The sequence below is a fragment of the Heliconius melpomene genome, chromosome 19 (assembly GCF_056956725.1).
Source record: "Heliconius melpomene rosina isolate 202511_hmr_F chromosome 19, ASM5695672v1, whole genome shotgun sequence".
NCBI classification, from domain to species: Eukaryota; Metazoa; Arthropoda; class Insecta; order Lepidoptera; family Nymphalidae; genus Heliconius; species Heliconius melpomene.
In genome coordinates this window covers 5,303,405-5,327,849 of record NC_140407.1, presented here as the reverse complement: position 1 = coordinate 5,327,849, position 24,445 = coordinate 5,303,405, and the positions used below count along the sequence as shown (strand labels likewise).

The following is a 24,445-nucleotide window of genomic DNA, read 5'->3' as shown; positions in this document are numbered from 1 at the left end:
CATGGCCGTGGCCTTAAATCCTTCTAGTAGGACTGTTTATACGATATAGATTTATCTTCATCTGGGTTGTTAAGGAACTGAGTTAACTTTCGCGACCCTATAATGTAATGAATCAAAAAGTATTTTATATATCCATATATTTTAATTGGCAACAACTGGCCCTAGCAACGCCTATATATAAGTCTGCTTTAGAGAGAACGATAAGCTAATCTCGCTTTGCTGACTGATAAGTCAGCAATAAGCGCTTAAGTTTTATATTGACATGTTAGTTTCAGGAATTTTTTGTGTAAATTTATAGACATACAAAAATACAATTAATGATACCTATTAATTTTTATAATGATTTTAACAATTCACGAAGCGCGTCTATCTCCACCTCAAAGGCCGGCAACGCACCTGTAGCTCCTCTGGTGATGCACGGGATCGTGGGCGGCGGTGATCACCACCAGGTGACCCGAACGCTCGTTTGCCTTGTCCTTTTTCCATAAAAAAAAATAAAAAAGATATAGATTAGTGATATAATGTTATATCCAACTAAATTACCAACTAATCAAAGATTATTTTGATAGACGATTTCTTTATTATTTTTTATTTATGTATCTTCCACAGGTTTTTACAAGTACTTTTAGCTTCTCCCTGTACATCACATATAGCACATAGGTATAGGGAACCTAAAGTCGTTCTCTCCTTTCCTCACTTTTAGCCCAATTTTCGAGACAACGTTGCACTTGTTCTTGTTACCAGTACTAGAATATGAAAAATAACCTCAGAGAAATTAGAACCCACAACTGTCACGTTCACACTAAGATATTTCCCTGATAAGTGTTGAAACGGAAATCACGTATAGGTACATTTTTCAGCTCGAAAACTTTTTCGCAATGAAACCTTTTAAAGTTAGGAAATGTCCGAGACGTTTCGAAAATATTTTAAATAATAATATCGTGGCGTTTAAATTAACGTGTGAAGTGGCTTAATATTAGGCGTTCAGATTAGAATTAGTTACGACTGTACGCGATCTAGTTGATCTAGTTAATATTGAAATTTATTTGTATTATAAATCTTTGCGCTCGAACAGCTGTCTACGGAACGTATGTTGAAATATATATAAAGGTATTTTTATTTAAATATATTTGTATGTATTCGGGATGCATATAAACAAGGCAGGTTGATGAGAGAGACCAATAAATAACTCTTTATTTATGATTCTCGTACGTATTACATATTTATAGTTAGTTGCGTCGCTTCAAATCCTATAGAATATAGGACGCAGCTTCTGGTTGTGAACGCGACGGTGGTGGGTTTGTGACCCACTGGGATTTTATAAATTATGGCGCTGCGTTAAGTTCCGCCATTTAACATGCAATGTCTAGAAAACTAGGTGGAAAAGAAGAGAACATGGTGTCTTGACAGTAGGTTCCCTCGCTCTATCAATGTTAAAAAAATCTAGAGCTAATTTTTATATACTCAAAAAAGTTAATGCAACCAATGGTCTTGAAAGAAAACTATGTATAACATTATATTGTTACATTGTTTTGAAATATCAAGTTAAGTAATTCTCTTTGTATGTGAATATACATACAATAGTGATTAAATCAACAATGAAGAATATTTAATGACTATATTCGTATGCGAAACGAGTGTAGAACAGAAGATCGGGGGTATATTTTTAATACAGGTAGACCGGTGTGGCAAAGTTGATATATATGTAATACGCGATGATTGTGGACTCGTATTGTTCTGGGGGAACATTAAAAAAAAAGATATGTAAATAGTTTTTTTATTTGGAATGAACTTGAACGAAATAGAAAGATGTAAATATATCTAATGAGTAATTTGTGTTACGCAAAAACGGCTCACATGAAACTCACCCAAGTCCTCTGACCAGCAAGCATACACGTGCTCGGTGGTCAGAGCACTTGAACGGTTTAAGTCAATTTAAGTTTCAAAATAGAAGAGTTAATTATAAACGGTCCATTTATATTTCTCGTCAAGAACAATTAAGGCGACTTTATATAAAGCCTCTCAGTCGAGTGCTTACAAAACAATAGTGTTGGCTTTAATTAATTAATAAAAGTTCTGCACCTATCTATATTCGTTAAGAGTGAAGTGGAGTGGAGTGAATCTGTTGAAGTCGCTGTAATGGATATTTATTAAAAAAGGGGGAAATTTAAATGAAAAAAATATGGCCATATGGCACAGTGTGTGATTGTAAAAGTGAAGGTTAGGGGTTCGGTTGCTACTCGGTGGAATAAATTCATTTCCTTTCACTGTTAAAAGAAGACGAGGTCGAGTTTATGAAGACTAGGTTCCGTCTGCCTATTCTGCTATAAAAATGTAACTATTTATAAAAATAGATGTTAGATTTTTTAGCGTTAGGTACATTTTATGCGTATTTTAAAGATTTTCTTTAGTTAATATTTGCGGCTGATTGCGAAACCCAACAAGCCACAAATAAAGGGTTAATGGAGAAACAGAAAGCAGAGAGTAGTTAAATGCAAAATACATAATAAGCTAATATATGAAAATACATTTTTGCATAATATTCACGGATTTATAAATTTAATATATTTAGTTTGTTACGAGATATAATAAAAACAATTAATCCGACGCTACACAGATGAGCGAACTTTCTCTGCAATAAAATAAATACACACGAAAGTTTTGCTTTTAATGTTTTGAATCATGAATTCAGTTTTTTAAGTGAATGTGTGTTTAAATATTCGTTGTAAGGAATTTTATAATGCTTTTTTTGTACCGTGCTTATTAGTGGGCACAGTGGTGGTGGTATACAGTATAGATGATTTTATTTTGATGATTATTTATTTCCCGACTATACATAGCGCAAAAGTTCAAAAAGCTTAACTAACGCGGCCATGACAAATCGGCCGTACTGTATATTCCTTTGATTTTGAGATATTGCGTGCAAGGCAAACTGTGCGGTTTCTTCTTCCGAACTTCTTCTGAACTTCCTCCCAGGCTACGTAACTGTGGAATGGCATACCTGCTGTAGTTTTTCCAGATCGATACGACATGGGAACCTTCAAAAAGCGCGTCTATCTCCACCTTAAAGGCCGGCAATGCACCGGTAGCTCATCAGATGTTACATGGGGTCGTGGGTAGCGGTCGTCACTTACCATCAGATGACTTGTACGCTCGCTTGTCTTGACTTTTACATAAAAAAAGAATTCGACTCTTCACGAGACTTGTCAATCGAAGAAATCCGATAAAATCCCTCATGTTCTTGGAAGACTAGATGGAGAAACACAAAAACATTTCGTATTTATATGTATTTACTATTGAAAGCAGGAATATAAGCACGAAAACTAATAGATTTTTTTGTCCCCAGGAGGTTCCGATAGCAACAAAGGCAAAAGCAAAAAGTGGCGGAAGATCCTCCAATTTCCTCACATATCTCAATGCTTAGATATAAAAACAAAAATAGGTAAGTTTTTTTTATTATTATCACAGTTTTTGTGGCATATCTAGCAAATTTAATATAGTTTAAGGAGGAAAATTAAATAAAAAATATTCTGTTGAGTTCATTGTGGCGCAGTTGCACAGCGTGACTGTAAACGTGACAGCTGTGGGTTTGAATTAATAAATAGAGTTCGTTCGAGGGAATGAATTATTGACCTAGAAAAAAAGACAAAGCGTAGCGCCATTAGACGCCAAGTTGTCGAAGATTCCGCGGAAAGTGGAGAACGCAATCTTTAGGTTCCCTATGCCTACCCTGCTGTACGCAGGATACATCGTGAACCTAAATAAAAACCATTCGAATATTGTATTTAATAAAATACTCCGTTCATTTCGTCATTTCTCCCATTTCTTCGTATGATTGGCTGAATCAGCTATTTTTGTTACCAAGAAAATGAAAATATTAGAGTGCCTCGCAATATAAGCGAATATCGTAAAACTACAAAGTGTTTTATTCATGAAGAGCGGAGTTTATTACAGAAAAGGTCGCGTTACGTCCCCATCCTATCAAGACGTATTGTTGGAGAGGCGGATGTGAAAGAATCACTTTATAAACGAATCGATTTGTTTGTATTTTTCTGTTTCATATATCTTATTATGTTATTTTTTCAAGACATCGCTCGTTGAGTGGCGGAACTCTACGCCGCGCTTTTTGTTTACCAGAGCGGAGAAATGAAAATGTTAAAATAATTCATTCCCGAATAGGAATTAATATACAACCGTCGGATTTACATTGCTTCAGGACGGCCTCTTTTTTTTTTGTTACTTATAAAAACATATATTAGGTATATTTTTTTTTAAATTTATAGTAATTACATCTTAGATAACGACATTGTGTTAGTCATCAAAGGACATCAATGTTTGCAACTACTAGGTACCTACTGGTAAATCCATATTTTTTAATGTATTTTATATTCTGGAGGGGTTACGTGTTGAGTTAGCTTAACTAAACGCTGCATTTTGTTCCTATAGTATCATAAAACCTTTGTTTTTTTAACGCCTAAACTGCCATCCTATACTTTCTAATGCTAAAGTACCAAAAAAGAATATCTAAAGAAATACAAACCTTCATCCAACATTTTATAGGTTCATAACTATTACAGTTACGAGTAGGGGGCATGTTATTATGAACGCACAGAATATAAATACAATAATAAAACCGGATTGTTAACTACGTTTAGCTTTAGATATCTGTTTGACCTAACCGTTATTTATTAGAATGGGACCTCTGAGCTTTTTTATCTGTAATCTAATGTCATATATATATATACGTAATATGATAATATGTTTTCCTTCTAATGTCAGTTGGGTTTTACTATATTTTTAGTAGGTGGAATTGGTTTGTTTTTGTTTTGATATGTTTTTATTTTTTTTGATACGTTACAAAAAATATTATAAAAATATTAGTAGTCGCCCGCCTTCACTTTGCTGGATTTTCTTTATTAGTGCTCTCCTAAACTTCAAGGAACTACCGAATTAATAAAATGAAATAATATATAAAATTAGAAAAATATATAAAAACGAACTTCAAAACTTCACCTAGGTTTATTACAGTTTTAAAGTTGGTTTTTATATATATATTTTTATTATTTTATATATTATAACATTCTATGTTAATAAAGTATAAAGTCGCGTGTTTAAATCTAGAAGGTAATGAATGTTCAAGTTGTTTGTTCAGCAAAGTAAATCGTAAAGATGATATTTACATACTCGTGACATAAAATTTGCTAAGGAAAATGAAACATTTTTTTCATATTTTTTTTGTATGGTTCTTCTGGATGGATATTGACATAGAGAAACCTAGCGGAATGCTTAAAAGAAAACATCATTAAATTGCCGATTAATATTAAAATGATTGTTCTTGTTATCGAATTCTATTTAGTAAGCAGATTTTAGGTGCATGGTGTAAATTATTTAAAAATTTATTAAAATTAATACACATAATTTAAAAGAGGTTCTAGTTAGATGTCCATTTAATTTTCAGTATATTTTTAAATTATTAGGTATATAAAAATATAAATAAATTTGAGACCTCAGTACCTACTCTTTTCAATAATATTAACGACTTAAATGTAATAAAACCAGTTAGCTCTTATACTACAGGTCTCACGGATAAAAGTATTTATGTCGGCGAAGAAAGTTTAGACAAAACAAAAGCTATATACGTCCCATATTCTCGCTTACACATCACGTGTTCATGGTGTTCGTGGACAGACAGATGTTTGGATTATTTTTTGATGGATTTAATATATTTGAAATATTATTTCATAGCTTCGTGCTTTTTCTCGCGTAGCAGGATAGGTTGAGGGAACCTAGAGTTAAGGTACTTCGTTACTCAGACCATGTGTACTGATTAAAGTAAATTATTATTCCCGACTTAAGGGGGGAAGGGTTATATAACTTTAAAAATGTATATAATCCAAAAAGGAGTGAGTTTAATGTTTTGTACTTTTGTGAGTGTTTCTTGTACAAATAGGTAGAATGTATCCTAGTTTTTTTACATTGATTTACTATGAAAATAAAAAAAAAATATTCATTTCTTAAAAATTATATATGTTTAGACAATATATTATAAGCTCACACATTCTATATCGGTGCATCTCATATTTTTTGTTTCATAATCAACCCACAAACGAATATCGTTTCACATTTATCAGACCAGTATCCCTATACAAACATCATTACAACTGTCAGCTGTGCTACAGTTTTTTATATCAAACGTCTGGAACTCCTTATACATGGATATGGGAAACTATAAATTCTTTCACCATACCGTCCATTATATAGAATGAGTATGAAAATACAATTAAAAAGCTAATAAACAAATATTATTTTTTATGGGTGTGGATGTAGGGTGACCTTCCTAAATGTGCAATCGAAATTTTTGTGTTTTTTTTAAATAATTCGCTATTTACACCTACTTATTGCGTCGTTTACAAGGAAGAGAATAAAATTTGAAAATAGCGACAGACGGACACACAGACAGACGGACGGAAGGACAGTAGAGTAACTTAGTTATAGGTATATCTATTGTTTTACCCTTTGTATACAGCACTCTAAAAATATATATACGTTGTGTAAAAATTCATATACAAAAAAAATTAAACGGCTCGTTCAAAGATAAATTTAAAAATAATAAGAATTGAACAATTAATTTTAGATTTTACTCAGACCCGATTCTCATTGCCTAATCCGTAATTACAGACCGTGTTGTCTTCCTACGGCTCGAGTAGGATGTCCCTACTTATTACAACGCCGTAGGGCGGCTTAGGGCTGTCCAAACGGAATTTTACATAAAAAAAAAAGTTCATAACAAATTACACTCGAAATTGGTATTTTATTACTTTACGAGATTAGCGAACGTCTGTAGATTTCACGGTGCGTAAATGTTAAATCATTTTTTTTCTTTGTTAACATAATAAAAGCTAATAATATATTTTTTTTATATTAAATAGTTGATTCGTTTATCATCTCATTATATTTTTTCTTTTTATGTAGAAATCTTAATTAAGAAAAGACATTTCAGATCCTTATTACAGGTACATATTTTAGTCAAGTGTTGTATTTGTATTGTAAATACAATAAGTTTCTAAATATTTTGTTTTCCTGCCCTTGATCTAGACTGCTGCAGCTCTGTAAAGCTTCACAAGCATGAGTTATTGCAGTAGTATCTGTAGGTATTAATAAAATTTAAAATGTACCATATAGAAAAAAGTAATATATAGCAACACCAAATTTGTGTAGTAGAGATGTAATCAAGCTTGAAAATACTAACTGCAACAAGACACATTTATATAGCAATAAATTTAACACCTAACAAGTATACACGGTTTCATAGTTATTGCACCTAAACCACACTGACAGACTGACAGATTGACAGAGTTGCTTACAGTGATTTTACTGCGCCTTTAAAGGTAAAGTTTTAAAGTAATACATATATGTAATAGCGTTCGGCCCAAAAGTGGTAAGAGCTTGTCGCCGTGACGGATTGCGTACGATGGAGATGCACGACATCACATACTATTATAATATATCACAAGTGCCATATATTTACGAGTTTGTATCGATTATTCCAGTTTCCTTTTATTTTAATTTTAGTAACGTTTGTGCGGAATAGTTAGTTTGGTTCACTAAATGGAAATCAAGAATAATAATCCTTACTGCTGTCGCATTCCCATATTTTCTGTCATTTAAGTGTTGAAATGTCAGTTAATTGGTAGATTGTGTTGAGGAAACAAACTAAAATTAATTAAGGAAAAACTTTTCAGGAAATTATATACCATCTTTCAAACTTAAAGGTGTTTACTATTTATACTGCATTGAGGCCGTCATGCTCTCCACATATAAAGCAAGCAGCAAGGGCAATGTCTCGAAAATTTGGTGGAAAGTAAGACACGGAATATAGAAAAATCATCATATACATTATTTAACCATTAGTTAAATAATATAATATGTATAGTTATAGTATAGTGTAGTATATAACTTACTCTTACTAATTAATATATTAGACGCTATCAGAAACATAAGAGCCATCAAAGGCAAACGTTTAAAGCTTTTAGCTTTTACAGTTTCTATATATAGACGTATCTATATTTATATTGTTATTTTATATAATTTGTTTTACAATTTATATCAAAATATACAACTCAGGGACTAAGACTGATCGCTGTCTTGGGGGCTATTTTACAACACAATACAAGCCTTTGATCCTATCTTTACTTTAAATATAATATGAATGTACGAATATAAATATTATTTCTATTGAACTTCCTTACACTTTATTTATTACTTGAAACTAAATTTTTAATCTTTTTCTATTATTTTATACATATTATAAATATAAGTGGATGTAAATTATGACTTTTATTTGTACTGTCTAAAGATAATATAATGCGAAACTCGTAATATGAACCTTGGACTACCATCAACCTGCGTGCTTTACGAATTACGTATGTAGTAATCACCTCGACGGGCCGAGCCTATACGTTGAATAAATAAATACAATTGAATATTGAAATAGACGTGTTGCTATAAACATAAAATATATTTATACTAATATTATAATGCGGCGTTGTGTTCCGCCACTCAACACACAACGCCTCGAAATTTCGGCGGAAAGTGGGCAAAGGAAGTAAGTGTATTCTGTCTTAACATATGACATAGCGTGAAGCGTAAAAAATATATTGTCGCTCTGGTGGAAGTGGGGAAAGGAGTGTCTTAACACTAGGTTCCCTCTGCCTACCTTGCTGTGTGCAGGAGACACCGCGAAGCTGATCTTATTTTTTTCTAACAGATAACAGCTAACGCAATAAACAGAAGACGAAGAGTCGATACATTTAGAGCGGGGTGTCCCTGTTCCGATGGCCCCATCTATTTATAACGTTCTCTAGTTAAAATTGTTTGTATGAATGTTATGGGGGGCGCAGGGCTGTCGGAATAAAATGTAGTCGTCGAATTTTATAAATATTAAGTCAAAAATCATTGTTATATTAAAAAATTGTTTTGAGAGTAGAATAATTCATTTTAATATTAATAAAAAATAATTATTAAGTACATTTACTCTTAAAACACTTCTTTATCTTCACGCTTTTTCCCATAGGCAGAAGTAAGCTATTGTTAGGATATTTCCTTTTGAGTCTTCCGCTCGAATTTAAGACAAGTCTAGTGGCTGCACTCAACGCTTCTATTCCCTGAGCGATGACCTGAATAATTATTATAATTATTCTAGCCATCATTATATAGTACATACCACTAGTTATTATAAAGACGTCGGAAGTGTAGGCACTGGCTTGTACCCATTCAAATTGAATGAAATACCGTTTCAGAATAAAAAAATAAAGCACAAAATCGATATATAAGTCCTAAATCCTAGCATTAGTCTACAAGAACTTAGTCAATAATAATGTCATGTTTGTATAAAATATAGTCTATTTGTCCTTTTACCCAGCTTGAATGGCTGTCTAATCCACTCACGTTTATTGCTGTTGTAGTTTCTTCACAAATATTGCTTTGACTTATTGTACCTAGTACATTGTACAGTACTCGTATTGTTAAATTGCAGCAGTATTTCTTATAACCGACGGCGCAATCGAGGGTAATGTGTTTATCAGTCTGTGTACTGTCTACTCTATATGCGTGATAAATGATGCATATAGAGTATAACAACAATATAATAATGTATAATTTATAAATATGTATAATAATGTATAATAATATTTATATAATATTTACATAATATAATTTACGTATAAAAATGTAATTACCAGTCAATTTCCTCCTTTTAGTTTATACAATTGAAAGTAATTGCCTTGAAACATAATATTTATATTAAAAAAATAGGTTATGCGACTGTAAACACGACGGACGTGAGTATAATTCCCACTCGGGAGTTGATTGATTTCCTCGCTTCGAGAACGGAGTGTCGTAGCACCAGGTTGCCATGTTCCCTCTGCCTACCTGGTTGTGTGTGGGGTACAGCGTGAATCAAAAACATGGGTTAGCCTGAATTAAATCATTCATGTGGCGCAATGGGAGACAAACCACTCAACACGCAATGTAGCGAATTCGAATAGAAAGCGGAGAACGAAATGTTTTGACACTAGGTTCCCACTAACTCCACTGTTATACGAGAAAAAGCGTGAATGAACTTCAAATCTTACTTACCGTATAGGATGTATATAAGTACATACGTACACGTACATATACAAAAATATACAATATAATTTATTTGAGAATACCATGCTCTTGACTGCAAGGACGTCACCGTGTGACGATAGTTTAATATTTATAAATTCAAAGTAGCACCAACATACTCGATTGTTCTATGGTTAAATTCCGATTCACGTACTTTTTGTGTTCGATCATACGTAAATATGAGTTCTTAGAGACGAAGTTTAAACTAAGTAGGCGCGAATGAATATTATACGAATATTGTATTAGGTGTGTAAGCTTTCAAGTATTGATAGTGTCTGGCTGTATACATAGCAGGGCAGAGGGCACCTGGAAACCTAGTGTTAAGGAACTCCGTTCCTATTAAGACAATTCCGTTTCCTAGTTTCCGCCGAATTTTCGAGGCATTGTGTGTTTAGAGGCGGAATTCAACACCGCGCTTGGCTTCATTATTAGTGCGAGGAAATGAAAATATTAAACATTTCACTTCGAGTGGGAATCCACAACTATCGCGCTTACAGTCGCACACTTGTGCCCCTGCGCCACAACGGCCTCGAGTAAATAAAGAGGAATAATTATATTTTTTTAATATTGTTTCCCTGGTCTTGCAAAGAACGGCGTTGTGCTCCGCATTTTAACACAGATTTAAAATAGAATGTCTTATAACTATATCTAACCTACCACATAATAAGCTACACTATGTATAGTACACTGACATGCATCAGAGCTTGCAAGCCGATACGTCCGCGGTTAAATCGTATCACATGAGTGTTCCCAAAGACCATGAAATTGTTCCGCACGATTGACAGTGACGCAGTTAAACTACGAGATATTTATAAAGTTTGTTATTTATGCTTAGTTAGTACTACTGTTTGTCTTTATGGCATTAAAACATCTTTAATAGTAAATATAATTAAAAATGTTAGTCTTGTAGTTTACAAATTAAGTTTTCTTTGAGTTCATTATATTTTTTCTGTTCTTCTGCTTAACGGAGCAAAATGGTTTTAGATTTATTCTCTCTTTCGCATTTTGAAAGCTTTTACTTAAATTAGTTGGTAATTTTGTTAGGGCTTATATAACTTTTTTTTTGCTTATTTAATTTAATGGTATTCATATCTATATTAAGTCTCCTGAGTTAAAAAATGAGTGACAAATAGCAGACTATTTAAAAATAAAAGCTCTAAAAAAAATCCTCCCCGCTGGCTTATTGTAACGATAAAAAATAAAATTTACAACAATCAACGATATATTATTTGGATTACAAGTACATCCAGCACTGACAATCAATCCAGTGCTGCTATGATATCCTGGACTAAGCTGGTATATTAAAAAAATAATAATATATATGTATTTTTTTCATAATAGAAAGATAATAAATCATTAAATAATAACGTCACCTCATATTGTTTAGATATTATACGATAACGTTCTCAATGGTCAAGGCTATTTGATATATTAATCAGGTGCAACGTATTTTCGATAGGCAAGGCTGTATGGCAAGACATATCATGTTTACTATTTAATTAAGACAAAAAAATAAATATAAGCTTGTGTGTATTTACTTTTGGCTCGGTGTATTTGCTTATGACATAATACTTATGTATTTATTTTAGTTCTGACATAATAAAATAATGTTATTGACGTAAATATATTTTTTAGCATACATAGTGTCTGAGGGCGTTGTGGCACAGTAGCATAGCGTCAGACTGTAACCGCGGCGGTCATGGGTTCGATTTACACTCGGGAGAATGAGTCATTTACAACGAGTCAAATTACTTTTGTTTTTTATAGATTATCTAGATTTCGAGCAGTACTTATCTAAGAATACAAGTAAGTTGTAGGACACGAAAGGCCTATGTCTTAATATAAATGTCTTCAGACATTGCTCTACATATAAAATAATATTATTTTGTAAGTTTCTATTATTTTTGTTATCTTTGTTATGGTCGTGTTGCCACCATATTGCGTTGACTGGTTGACATGGTTCGTATTAATTAATACCATAATACATTTACATACATACAGCTAAGCGATTAAACGTAAACGCTTATAAAAAATGAATGGGAGTGATGATGTTGTCACTGTCGTAGTATGTAACGCTATTTGTTATATATTTTGAAGTGTTTACCGTATATTTAATTAGTTTTGTTATATAAATGTATTGAAAATTGCTTTTTTCTTAAAGCTAGAACAGCGTTCGATTGTAAACGCGACTGATGTGAATTCGATGCCTACTCGGGTAGTTAGTTATTTTCATTTCGTTGGTCAGATAAGACATAGCGCGGAGTTGAATCCCGCCACTCAACAAGTATTCAACATGTACGTGCTGAATTTGGGCGAAAAGTAAGGTTGAAACTGATAAGCTTCGCTGTTTATTCTGCTATGCTATTGCTATGAAATTCTGTTTATTATGAATGCAACAGAATTTGAATTTGCCTTACTTTAAACCATCGCACACACCTCTATTCGTTCAAAGCTATTCTTTAATTTTTTCAAGCTTCTACGACTGAGTGTAGTATAATCTCTTAACATTATTTTTGCATCTTATGGTGATGATAATGTATACACTAGATTTAAATGAGATCCATGTAAGTTTTTAGCAATTTCATTTCATATACAAACAAAGGGAACCTAATATTGAAACACTCCGTTCTCCGCTAAAATTTGGGTTTTATCATTTGATTATTGTCGTCTTACTACATATGCATATTTAGGTGTATATAACATTTCTTTATCTATTATTTTAGACAAGAAATAACAACAACTTTGTTTGTTGCACCGTTATTTATCTATATCTAATCTATGTATCTTTCATGATTTGCATTGCAAATTGATTTGAAGATTATTATCATTAATCTAATGTTCCTTCATGTCATAAAAAATACACGATATGAACGTCATAAAAATATATTCATAGCATTAAGATGGCATTTAATGTATGTGTTAATCTGATTGTATAAGCAAAGGTTTCAGGTTCGATCCCCTCTTGGAAGAGCGTTCAGTAAATATCTGGAAGTAGTATGTACAACTGGAAGTTTTCACTTCCACTGTATAGTGTACATATTCTTAAAAAAAGATGAATTGAGTGATTATTCACTTCAGCCACTACTTCGGAACCCATTGAAAACCCAAAAATATATATTTTTTTTTTATTTAAAAAAGAACATCTCTTGGCTTTACAGATTCATCTGGTCCAAACCGTTTGAATTCCATTAATTAAACGTTCTAAATCACGTTAAATTGTAAGGTTAATGTATAAGGTCGTGTCCTCTGTTAATTATATTAAATCATTGGTAGAAAAAAAATACATGCGTGTGACTCAGTGCTCCATATTTTACGCTTATCTCCAAACGGCATCATTGTAATTGATCTGGTTAACTTTTTAATGCGATTTTAATTCTTATTATCTAAGGGGTAAGGATGAATTGTGTAATAGGCATGTTGGGGATATGACAAACGCACTGTCACTTCGAGAGGATGTCAGGATTATATGGGTCTCGTAATAGTCTATTTGATTTTAGGTGATGGATTTTATAATTGTAGGCGAATACAAGTTTTTGATTTAGTGCGTGGAATATAGATAATACTAGCGACCCGCCCGCGGTTGCGCCTGCGTGAACTACTTTATTATTAATTTCTGTCTCCATGAGTACCTACGTCCTATAAGTGACGTCCATGCAAAATTTGATCGAAGTTTCATACAAACTTTCAACCCCAAAAACAACCCCTTAGAAGTCGAATATTACAAATTCCCGTCTTAGCGAGCACCTACGTCCTATAAGTGACTCCTATGGAAAATTTGAGATTTCTAGCACATGTAGTTTCTGAGATTACGTGGTGAGTGAGTGACCTTTCGATTTTATATATATACTAGTGGACCCGGACGCGGCTACGCCTGCTTGAACTATAAGAATATTTATTAAAGATTATATAATATATTTATTTTTATAAGGATGAATATCAAAATATAAGTTCATTATGGGTGATGTTTTCTTAAAACAACAAAGAAACTTTGCAAACCGGTGCTTAGCAACGACAATTGTTATTAACATGGCAGAATAAATTGCATGTCAAGTTAGAAAGTATTTTAATTTATTAGTACATATGTGTATTGTAATGTTATATAGCCTATAGCACTTCTGAAGAATGCAGCTTTCATACAAAACAAAAACATAGTAAATCGGACCAGTAGATCTAGAGATCTTAGCGTTCAAACAAACAAACAAACAAACTCTTCCGCTTTATTATATTAGTATAGATATATATATATATATTAGGAAAGAAGAAATATTAGGTTTAGATAAAAATAATGCAATTATAACGCGATCATAAACGCGACGGTTGTGGGTTCGATGGAGTTGGTGGGGAGGTCATTGGTAAACCTAAACATGCTTTGAACATTCTTTTCCCTGTTTCCCACTATCCAGTCATTTTGGAGATAATGCGCACAAAGTTATACCTATTTTAAATATTAAAATTACTTCAAGTGATAAAGGAACCCGAAACAATTGCGTGTTTTATATACTTAAAAGTTTACACGGAAATATTTTAGAAAATAATTTCGGTAACTGTGCAGTGTACGTGCAATGCAATGGTAACGAATTCCTTACTTTCTTATAATTTTATTGTAATGAGGTTGTGATAATAAGTGCATAAGTTAATGAAAAAATCATACTAAACCCTAATAAATAATATTTTAAGTTTTTTTTTCAGCTCTGCTCATCTGTGCATATAACAGTGGGTAGAGCAATCTAGTGTTAGAAACTCCTTTAACACCTTTTGGTTCATTTTAGAGATACTGAATAAAGGAGGCAAGAAGATGGAACCCGCAACTATAGCATGACCCATTGCGTTACGACGGCAATTAAAGTAATCAATTAGAAACATCATTTATTTAACTAACCACAGATTATATTAGTTATTCGTAATGTAAACATGTAACTTTGCGTGAAATTAATATTTTCTAACATATACATTGTTTTCACAGTCGTTATTATTGTTGAAGCATTGTTCCCGCATAATGGCACATTAAACTGACATACGTAACCTAACATAAAAACGTGTACCTATTGTGCTATCTAATTTTACTATGGCCTGAGCTAAAAATAAACTTTATTTATACAAGAAAAGGAAATGGTTACATTAATTTACTAAGCTATGCATATTATATTTTTTCTCGGCGTTTAGTTTCAGAATACAATACTCAATCAAATGCCTAAAATAATATATAAAATTATGCACAGAGCGAAGGTAGCAGGAGCGAATCGAAGAGATTAAGGACCGAGGTTCCTTATTAATGAAGTTTTATTTAACTTACCGTGTCATTGTTAGAGTATGTGAAATTTTGCAATTTTACATATTAATTTGTTTTTGTAATTTGTAATGTTGAAAATAAATTATTTTTTAATATTTAAATTTTCCTCGTGTATTTTGAATGACATATTTTAAATTGAATATTATACGTTATTTAATATCTAGCGCCAGTATGCGAAATTCCAATATACATATAGCCTTTTCATTTTGACAAATTTCATTTATATTAGTCTATTGGGAATGGAATTCTTTTCGTAAGTAATTTACGATTCTGCGGATAAAAGACCAGCTTATCGTGCTTTTTCACAGTGTGAAAGGACATAAATAAAGTAAATAAATAAGTAACATTTTACATATATTCAATAACTCAATTGATTATGTGTTCGAAGCGTTTTCTATTTCCGGAATGATGCTCCGGAAATGATCTTCCTTGTTACCTTTGTATAAGCGTGTTATTCATGTGTTATGTACTAAGAATATGTCGTCATGAAAATGACTTGACCTAATAAAAAATAATCTTGATTTTGAGAAAGAAAATATATATATAGATAAATAAATCAACAACTACTGCATCATCTCAAATGACTTTCTAAGCCTAATTTTTGTCAGAAACGTAATTGTACAGTAGTTTATTTGTCGTTTCCCAAAACCTGATATTTTTAAAAGGTTATACATAGGTTTACTAGGTTTTATAGGTTACAGGTTTATAAATTTTTATATTCACGCATGCAGCTAAAAATAAAATTTAGCCATTTTATCTATATTAATTAAGGATATGAAAATGTTGTAATGTCAGTGAGATTGAACTTACTACCATCGTATTCTATCAGGCACTCGTTCATTGTGACTACGACAAAAATATACTTAAGTATAATAAAAAAAACCATAAACCAAGTCGCGTGCTCAATATAGTATGATAGTGGGAATCGTAAAAATATTTTCAGAAGCGATTTTTATGGTAAAAAGAAAAATTGTTTGGCTTCCGTCCATTTGGAATGATCCAAATGGCTTATTATGTATTGGCCCCTAATCTCTGAATGTAACTGTCTGTGTAAATTATATGTCCATATATATAAAACTCTATATTGAGTGACTGACAGACAACTCACAGGCGGAAACTACCAGGCGTACTACTACCCTATCGTGTAATATAATCTCTTTTTTACCGTACAACCTCCTTTGTGTGTTCTCCATACAACGTGACATTGGCGAAGTGAATAGTGCTCAACTGGCACGCTCGAAGCGCCATAAATAAAGAACCGAACCGAACTACCAGGCGTAGAACGCTGAAAATGGATTTGGTATTTGGTGATCGTAGGGGGGTTGGGGTTGGGGGTTGGTAGTTGGAGAAAGAGAATTTTACGAAATGTTTATGGGCTTAGTTGTTTATCAACTATCGAGTCGTGAAACTATCAGTTTAAGTATTACATTGTACAAGTTTTAAGTCGACTCTTTCTCGAGCGGGAGCAATCGATAGCGTACCTAGTGACAAGTCCCTCTGCAATTTAAATAATAATAAACTTGTCTCGTACCATGGGAAAGAAATAGTGAAAAATTATTCTGGTTACGTTGTAGAATCATTGCGTGGTTATCACGAAGGCCATATCAATTTTTGAGGAACCTAGCGCTAAGATGCTATCTTCTTCGTTTTCCGCCCAAATTTGGAGGCGTGTTGAGTGATAAAACTCGTCGTCACCCTATGTAGGAATCGAACCCGCAACCGTCGATACTACTATCAGATTCTGTGATGTTTCTCTTATAAATCACAATTATTACACACATACGTAATGTTAGAAGAATTATATTTTACTCAATGAAAACCAAGGCGGTTTTATCGATACGGTAATACTAACCACATTATTATTCATTTGACAGACTTATTTGTTTAGATAAATACGAACATGTAACAAGTGAACTGTGTTGGAGAATTATCCTCCGCTTCACTAAACAGTGTACATATATGTTACATATATATTACTTGTAGTAGTATTTTTAACTGATTTCAAAAAGGAGGATTTATCTATTATTTTTCAAAATTGAGTGGTATGTGGGGATCGGAGTGTTTTAACACTATCTACCCTGCTATATGAATACATCGTGAAGCTATTTACTAATTTTTTTTTATTAGATTTGAACTCACTACAAACTCATAAACACTCATTAAAATAAATTGGACATAAAAAGCTTGTTACATTACGTAATATCTGGAGCTCCGTTGCTCCAATATTTCACCATAATCCCGTAATAATAATATTCATTCTTCTTCCATGCGGGAAATAGGAATATATTGTACAGATTAAATGGATGCTAGCCATAATTAGGATTTATTAATTAGGAGGGTTAGGAAATCACCATTAAAAATATTATGCAATTTAGCTCAAAAACTGAATGGAACAGCGAAATTTGTATACGTGTTTTTTTTTATTTCACGCTTTATCCCTAGCGGGGTAGCTAGAGAGTACGAAGCGTCAAACGTTGCGTTCTCTGCATGACCTTTTTCGCCTCGTTCACTGTCATCAATCTAGTCAGTCATATATACCGGGGAGGACACATGCTTTTTGCGTGATTTCCCTTAATAAGTAGTTGTAAAGTTAGATATCTCGAAGTATCGTCATTCTTGAGGCCACTGTGGGGCAGAGGAACAGCATTTTTCTCTCAAGTAGACCAACCAACGACCTATGTCTCAGATCTCAGATGAAAAAACGGAGAACGGAGTGTCTTGAAAAAATCAGTATCTTATTACTTGAGTCTCTTTGCACTAACTAAAAATATTACGTTGTTTATTATACCAGAATATATGTTACTCTTTAGAAAGCTTGGTCAACATATTAAGTTATATTATATTGCCAGCTTAGTATGCGAAAAATATCACCATTTGCTTTTACATATGAGCAAAGTTCGTGCCGTAAGACGCTGGGCGTTCCAGTCAATAAAAGTTATCGTGTATGATTTTATGGTTCAAGCGATAAGAGGGAGCGGGCGGGCAAATATAAGGATATAAAATATTTAATTTGAATTTATTTATATTTATTAAGTGTGTATAAACTAATAAGGTACTAATAATTTACTTAATTTTACTCTTATTTGACCTTTTTAAAATGCTTTTTTTGGGTCCACTTGATAATAAAATCTATTGAACAGAATTTCACCAGCTTTTAATAATTTTATCATCATAAAAACTGGCCAGTTATATGTAGCCTATGCGACAATATGGTATCGTCGAGTTGGTCTGATGATGGAGCCAGGAGCTGAAAAGTGAAACTTTTCGGGGGTTACCACTCATATAAATACAGAAAAGATTTTTTTTTGTTTTTTTTTTAACTACTTTATTTTACATTTGTGCTTGTACAGTTCTATTCTATCGCCCGCACCACACATCGTTTGTTCGCAAGCCTCGCGCTTCGAATAACTAACTATACGTTGTAAATAAATGATATGCATATATGTATGTTTGTTTGTAGATACTTGTCTCTTGACGACTTATGTCGCGAATTTTAGTATAATGTATTAGGCAAATATATGAAATTTGTCTCCTTTTTGTTATTAATAGTCTACTGGCGTATAAATTTAATGTCGTCCTTCTCGCGCGTGTTTTTTTATATTTTCTGACATAAATAGAAATAATATATTGATATATCACAACGTTCTCTATTTTCTGCCCATGCATGATGATTAACTGTTCCATCTAAAGTCACCATGGGCGTAGGAAAGACGGGGGCCGTGAGAGCCCATTTTTACTAACAAACACTTAGGGAAGAAAAATAAAAACTTTAGACAAAAAGATCAATTCAATGTTGTGGCCACTAGAAGCCAGGCAAATATATCTAGAGCCAAATGGCTGCCACTCTTTTAAATTACATCGAGGATTTATAGAATATATTTTTACCTCAGTGGGTTTCAAACCCATAACTATCGGATGCAGTTAGTTAGAAATGTATACGAACTACGTCAATATAGAATAGAAGATAGAAAAAATCTTATGGTTATAGCAAAATTATTTATATGTTGGTAAGGAAGGAAGTTATTTATATGTTGGAAGGTGTTGGGGCTACATTAAATCTTGCTGGTTACATAAAGACTCTAAATAAATAGAAATAAAATGATTATATATATTATTGCATAATTTTACTGCCAAGTGCCATTAATTTTCATTTCTCCGGTCAGCTCTCCAGTAAGCCCTTAATATCTTAAGCTACTCTGCTTGCCTCTGCCTTCATTATATAGATTATTACTTACTAGTCACTTAAGGCTGAACTTTAAGGCGTTTGTTTGTGTTCCCGTTGGAATCTGGAAAATCCTTGTAAGTGCTGCTCTCTATTCCTTAGGAACCTACCTACACGCCAAGTTTTTGCTTTCTTAGCCTAGTAGATTCTTTGAGCTATTATCTTTATCAATAACACTGAAAGATTGTGATAAAAGTTTCCTCATGAAAACCTCGAAACAGCAGTTTTGGTGCAAGTCTAACGAATTCAATTCGCAGATGCTCATACATTGTGGGTCAATATTTCTTGTACAAGTCGAGTCCTCGTAAGCAAGAATAATCTTGCTGTATACGGCCATACCTACTCTAGTACTACTGCATAGTGTGTTCAGTCGCATCATACGAGAAATTCCCTGAATATGTCATATCACGGAGTCTTAGGGAAAACAATAGTCCTTTTTTTTGTCTCTTCTCATACGAATATGCGGGATGGGTGGAGGCGAAACAGCAGCACTTTATTCCGTTTTTTAATCACTTGAAGATATTGAATAATAAATGGTTGGTTGGTATTCTTAATATAGCAAGCAAATAAAAATAATGCATTCTCCCGAGTGGGAATCGAACTCACAACCGTTCTGTAAGACGTTGTGCCGTTACGTCACTACGAGCTCATAATATATTAATGACAACCTAGTGCCATTTGAATAGACTATAATTGTTTTTATTGCTAGAAATGCATATAACATTTTATTTGTGAAGGTGACGATGACGAGGAGTGACATGCATAGAGTGGTGTACGGTTTTGTATTGCAAAAATATGAACAGTGTTGAAATTGTTCTAGACAGGCGTGACACTCAACGTCACGCGTCTAGTCTAGTTTACTTGTCTACGTAAAACGTGATGAATAAACTCAATTTATGTGTAAATTAGCTGTTACCTGCGGCTTCGTTTGCATAATAAAATAGCTAATAGTTTTGTGTTAATACTGGACGGTAGTTGTTGGTTCGATTCTCATTTTGATTCGATTTTTTTTAGATGTACGCTAGTTGTAGTATAGTAATTAGAATGATTCCATACAAAGTTGCCAGTACTGTTTAACATATGTTAATTGTTTGGATGTAATCCAGTGTCCCAGAGTATGCACCTAGGTATATAAAATAAAAAAAAATCCAAAAAATATTTTTTGTCTTGTCTTTTAAGTAATTAGAAACCTTTTTCTTTTCAATTAGTTCAATATGACTTTTTACTATCCGGCGCAACAATTTTGTATTTGTACATAGACAGTACCTACCAAATTGAAAAACAATATTTTACGATTATCATATAGATATATAATTGAAAGCCAAGAATTTCAATAAGGACAGAAGCTCTTAAGAAACCATCCCTCAGCGAAATTTTGTAACGTTTTTATTGCAGATACATTTTTGTTACATTTTTTGGCCTATATCATTGTTTACTCTATTCTAATAAAGCCTTGAACAAGGTACAAGTCACAAGAGTGTACAGTAAACGCAACAGTTATGGGTTCGATTTTCATTTGGGGTAATGGAATAATTTATATTTTCATTTTTACCCTCTGATGACGAAGCAAAAGGGGTTGAGTTTCGTTACTCACGCAATGCCTGTAGAATGCGGCGGAAAGTGGAAAACGGAAGTGTTTTAACACTAACTTCCCACGTGAATAATAAAAAAAATATAATAATTATTATCTACACCCCCACTAAAGTTTTAGGCTAAGAGAATATCCTGTCCTGAATAATTCAATGTTTTTTCACTTAATACTCTGACCTATACCGTCATAATATCTTTCCTCCATCTCCTATAATGGTATAGTCGCTGAGACCCTGTTAAACGCCAACGTCTTTAATTATGATAATGTAACTGGGTTACGATTTTGCTTGAGCTTTGTCTCGATACTAAAATGTCGAGTGGAAGCTTTGGCATTATCTGTTCGTATATGGAATTGCTAATTTAATGTAAACTTAGATGGAAACTAATATAATAATAATCTAATACGGCGTTGAGTGTGGAATGGGGTTTCTAAACACTAGGTTCTCTCTGTGTTTCTTAATATATGTGGGAAACGACGTGAAACCTAAAAAGACAAAAAAAGGATATGGCGTAGTTAAGGTATGTTTTTGGCTGTTTGCGATTGGAATAAACGTAAATTGTTTCATTTCAGAACTAGTAAAACAAATTGCAGTGTTAATATCTGCTAAGTGTTAGTTAGCCTAGATTATAAACTGATTCTTGTCACTAGAGAGAGGTTATGATTAATTTTCTCGAGTAAAAATCGAACCCTAAACCGTTGCGTTTACTATTAGAAACACATTTTATTCGTATATACAAATATTTTTCTGTAAACAATTTACAGAAAAATATTTGTATATAAATATAATAAAAAATCTGTGCATACAAAGTAATAAAAATCTGTACATAAAAAAATACTGTGCTTAAAGTCACAAGATAAACTTCTGTGTACGAACAGAGTTGTTTGTTACAAAATTACACTATGAATAAAGAGTGGATTGATCCATATATTATGTAGATGTCCGCGATACATGATAAATATATTCTAAGAGACGGGCTTGTATAGTTTACTAGAAAATGTCTGGATACAAACAAGAATCACGTATTTTTGCGTATGTCAGTAGTTGGATGCTTTTGGTCATTGTGATGGTTGTAGGTTCAATTCTAAATTCTATTGCGGCTTGTAGGATAGGGATTTTTTTTTAAACTTAGTATTTTTGTAGATTCGATTCCAATTCAAAGAAATGAGTGATAATGATTTTTTTTTTGGCAAGACATCGCGGCCTTGGAATATGATATGATACAGTTATTATAAAATGGATAAAACAATAGAGAACGAAGAAATTTTTCTTGCTTTCGCACTTAATCAGATAAGAGTGATTCTTTACCACATACACCAAGCCAACCACATACATCTAGCAAAATTTATTTCACAAAGTCTACCAGACTAAACAATTAAATGGTCCAAATCTGCTAATTCTTTTTGTCTTTTTTTAATCGCGTTTATTTTGGACACTACTTTTATTGGAAAATATCTTGAAGACTTTAAAAACTTACCTACCTGTAAGTATATTCTATCATAGTTTACCCGAGCGGCGAGCCGTTCCAGAATTTTGTATGTAACTAAAATGGAAAGCAGTAAATATTTTCTTACCGAGGTAAAGTGTAAGGTTAATTGTTATAGTGATATGTGATGACGTCGGCGTCAGGAATGCGTGACGTCAATCGTCTATTATTGGTTGCGGCCCTTCGGTGCAGGTGAAATGGTACTTGCGGTACAACACTATTCCCATTTTTTTATGGTTTTTAAACTCTGAACAGCTTTTTAGGTACCTAATGTAAGTCTATGAACTGACTATGCAATTCAATATTATTATTCGTTATTAATTAGTCAATATTGTGTTTTTAGTTAATATTTGTTATAATAGAAATATTCTTTATTTTTGAGTGTGTTATGTAAAAACAGTTTTTTTATCTGGCGCATGTGGCCACTGAATTGAAATTGTCGTTACTATATTTTCTAAATTATTATGTGGATTGAAGTGAATTGGTTCAAAATATATAATTGTTAGAAAATTATAGTGTCATATCACTGGTTTCACTCTGGAAAAATATGGATGACTTGTAAAGATGAAAGCAATTTTATTTAGTAAATTTGTCGGGCATATGAAATTTAACAGATTCCATCACGAGGTGGGCGATGTTTCGAAAAGACCAAGCAACACACCTCGATTGATCTCATTCTTGTGAAGATGTGTTCTGCTATTATTATTCAAATGTAAAAAAAACATTATTTCCCCGTTTTATTATAAAAAAAGATTACCTATCTCATATTTATATGATGTGATTTTTTTCTATAAATTTTCACGCTTTTTCTTTATTTAATACAATAATATATTTTCCCCTTTGTACTTTTTAATTGCATGTTAATAAAAGTCAGACTACAGTCACTTGTAATTTCTTTGCGTTATTCTAACAAAACTTCACCCAAACTCTTCTGAAACTAATTTGCATTTAAAAAATTATAAACTTCGTTCTTGTTCTCTGCATTCAAAGCCATTATTGTAGAATTTTTATTTTTATTTCCCAATTTTTTAACATTTGCAAATATTATCTGTACGAAAGTGCCGTTATTATCGGAATTGACCAACGGCAATTAAATAAAAAAAATCACTTTGCACTGATATGAAATATTTAAAATGAAATAAAACTTGATACAAGATCAAGGACCCAGATATGTTGTGAGTTTATTAACAAGTTAATGCGAAGAATATAAAAATTGTTTGTTTTTTTTACTTTTCATGTCCACGAATGCAAGCTTATTAGCCAAAAGCTTGTACGATTTCTTATTTCACATACATACTTACATTCTGGTGTAGGTACTCGGAATGTTATTTCTTCTCTAGTTGTAAATAGAATGTTATTTTATTTTTATTATATTTACGGCCAGTCGTGGCGCAGGGTGACTGTAAACGCGACTGTTTCTTGGTTCGATCGCCAGTCGAGGAAATGAAATATTTTACATTTCCACCTGGTAACGAGGCAAAGCGCCCAATTTTACAAACAAACAATTCATGTTGAGTTGTAGAACTCTATGCTTCTTCTTACCAGAAAGAGGAATGTAAATAATCAATTCCCTCGAGTGGGATCGAACCCACAACCGTCTCGTTTACAGTCAGACGCTGTACTGAATGAATCGGATCTCATATCAAAATTACCTTTAAATATAAAATATTTCATATGCTACATACACTGTA

General features: G+C 32.7%; 1 protein-coding gene across 1 annotated transcript in view; it reads left to right on the top strand.

Moving 5' to 3' along the window:
• The window catches only part of Gprk2 (G protein-coupled receptor kinase 2), a 46,712-nt gene that overhangs the window by 8,431 nt on the left and 13,836 nt on the right, over positions 1–24,445 (top strand). The window contains exon 2 of the mRNA XM_085202843.1: positions 3,347–3,442. Coding sequence (XP_085058969.1) covers positions 3,347–3,442 — 96 coding nt within the window. The remainder of the gene's footprint in view (positions 1–3,346; positions 3,443–24,445) is intronic.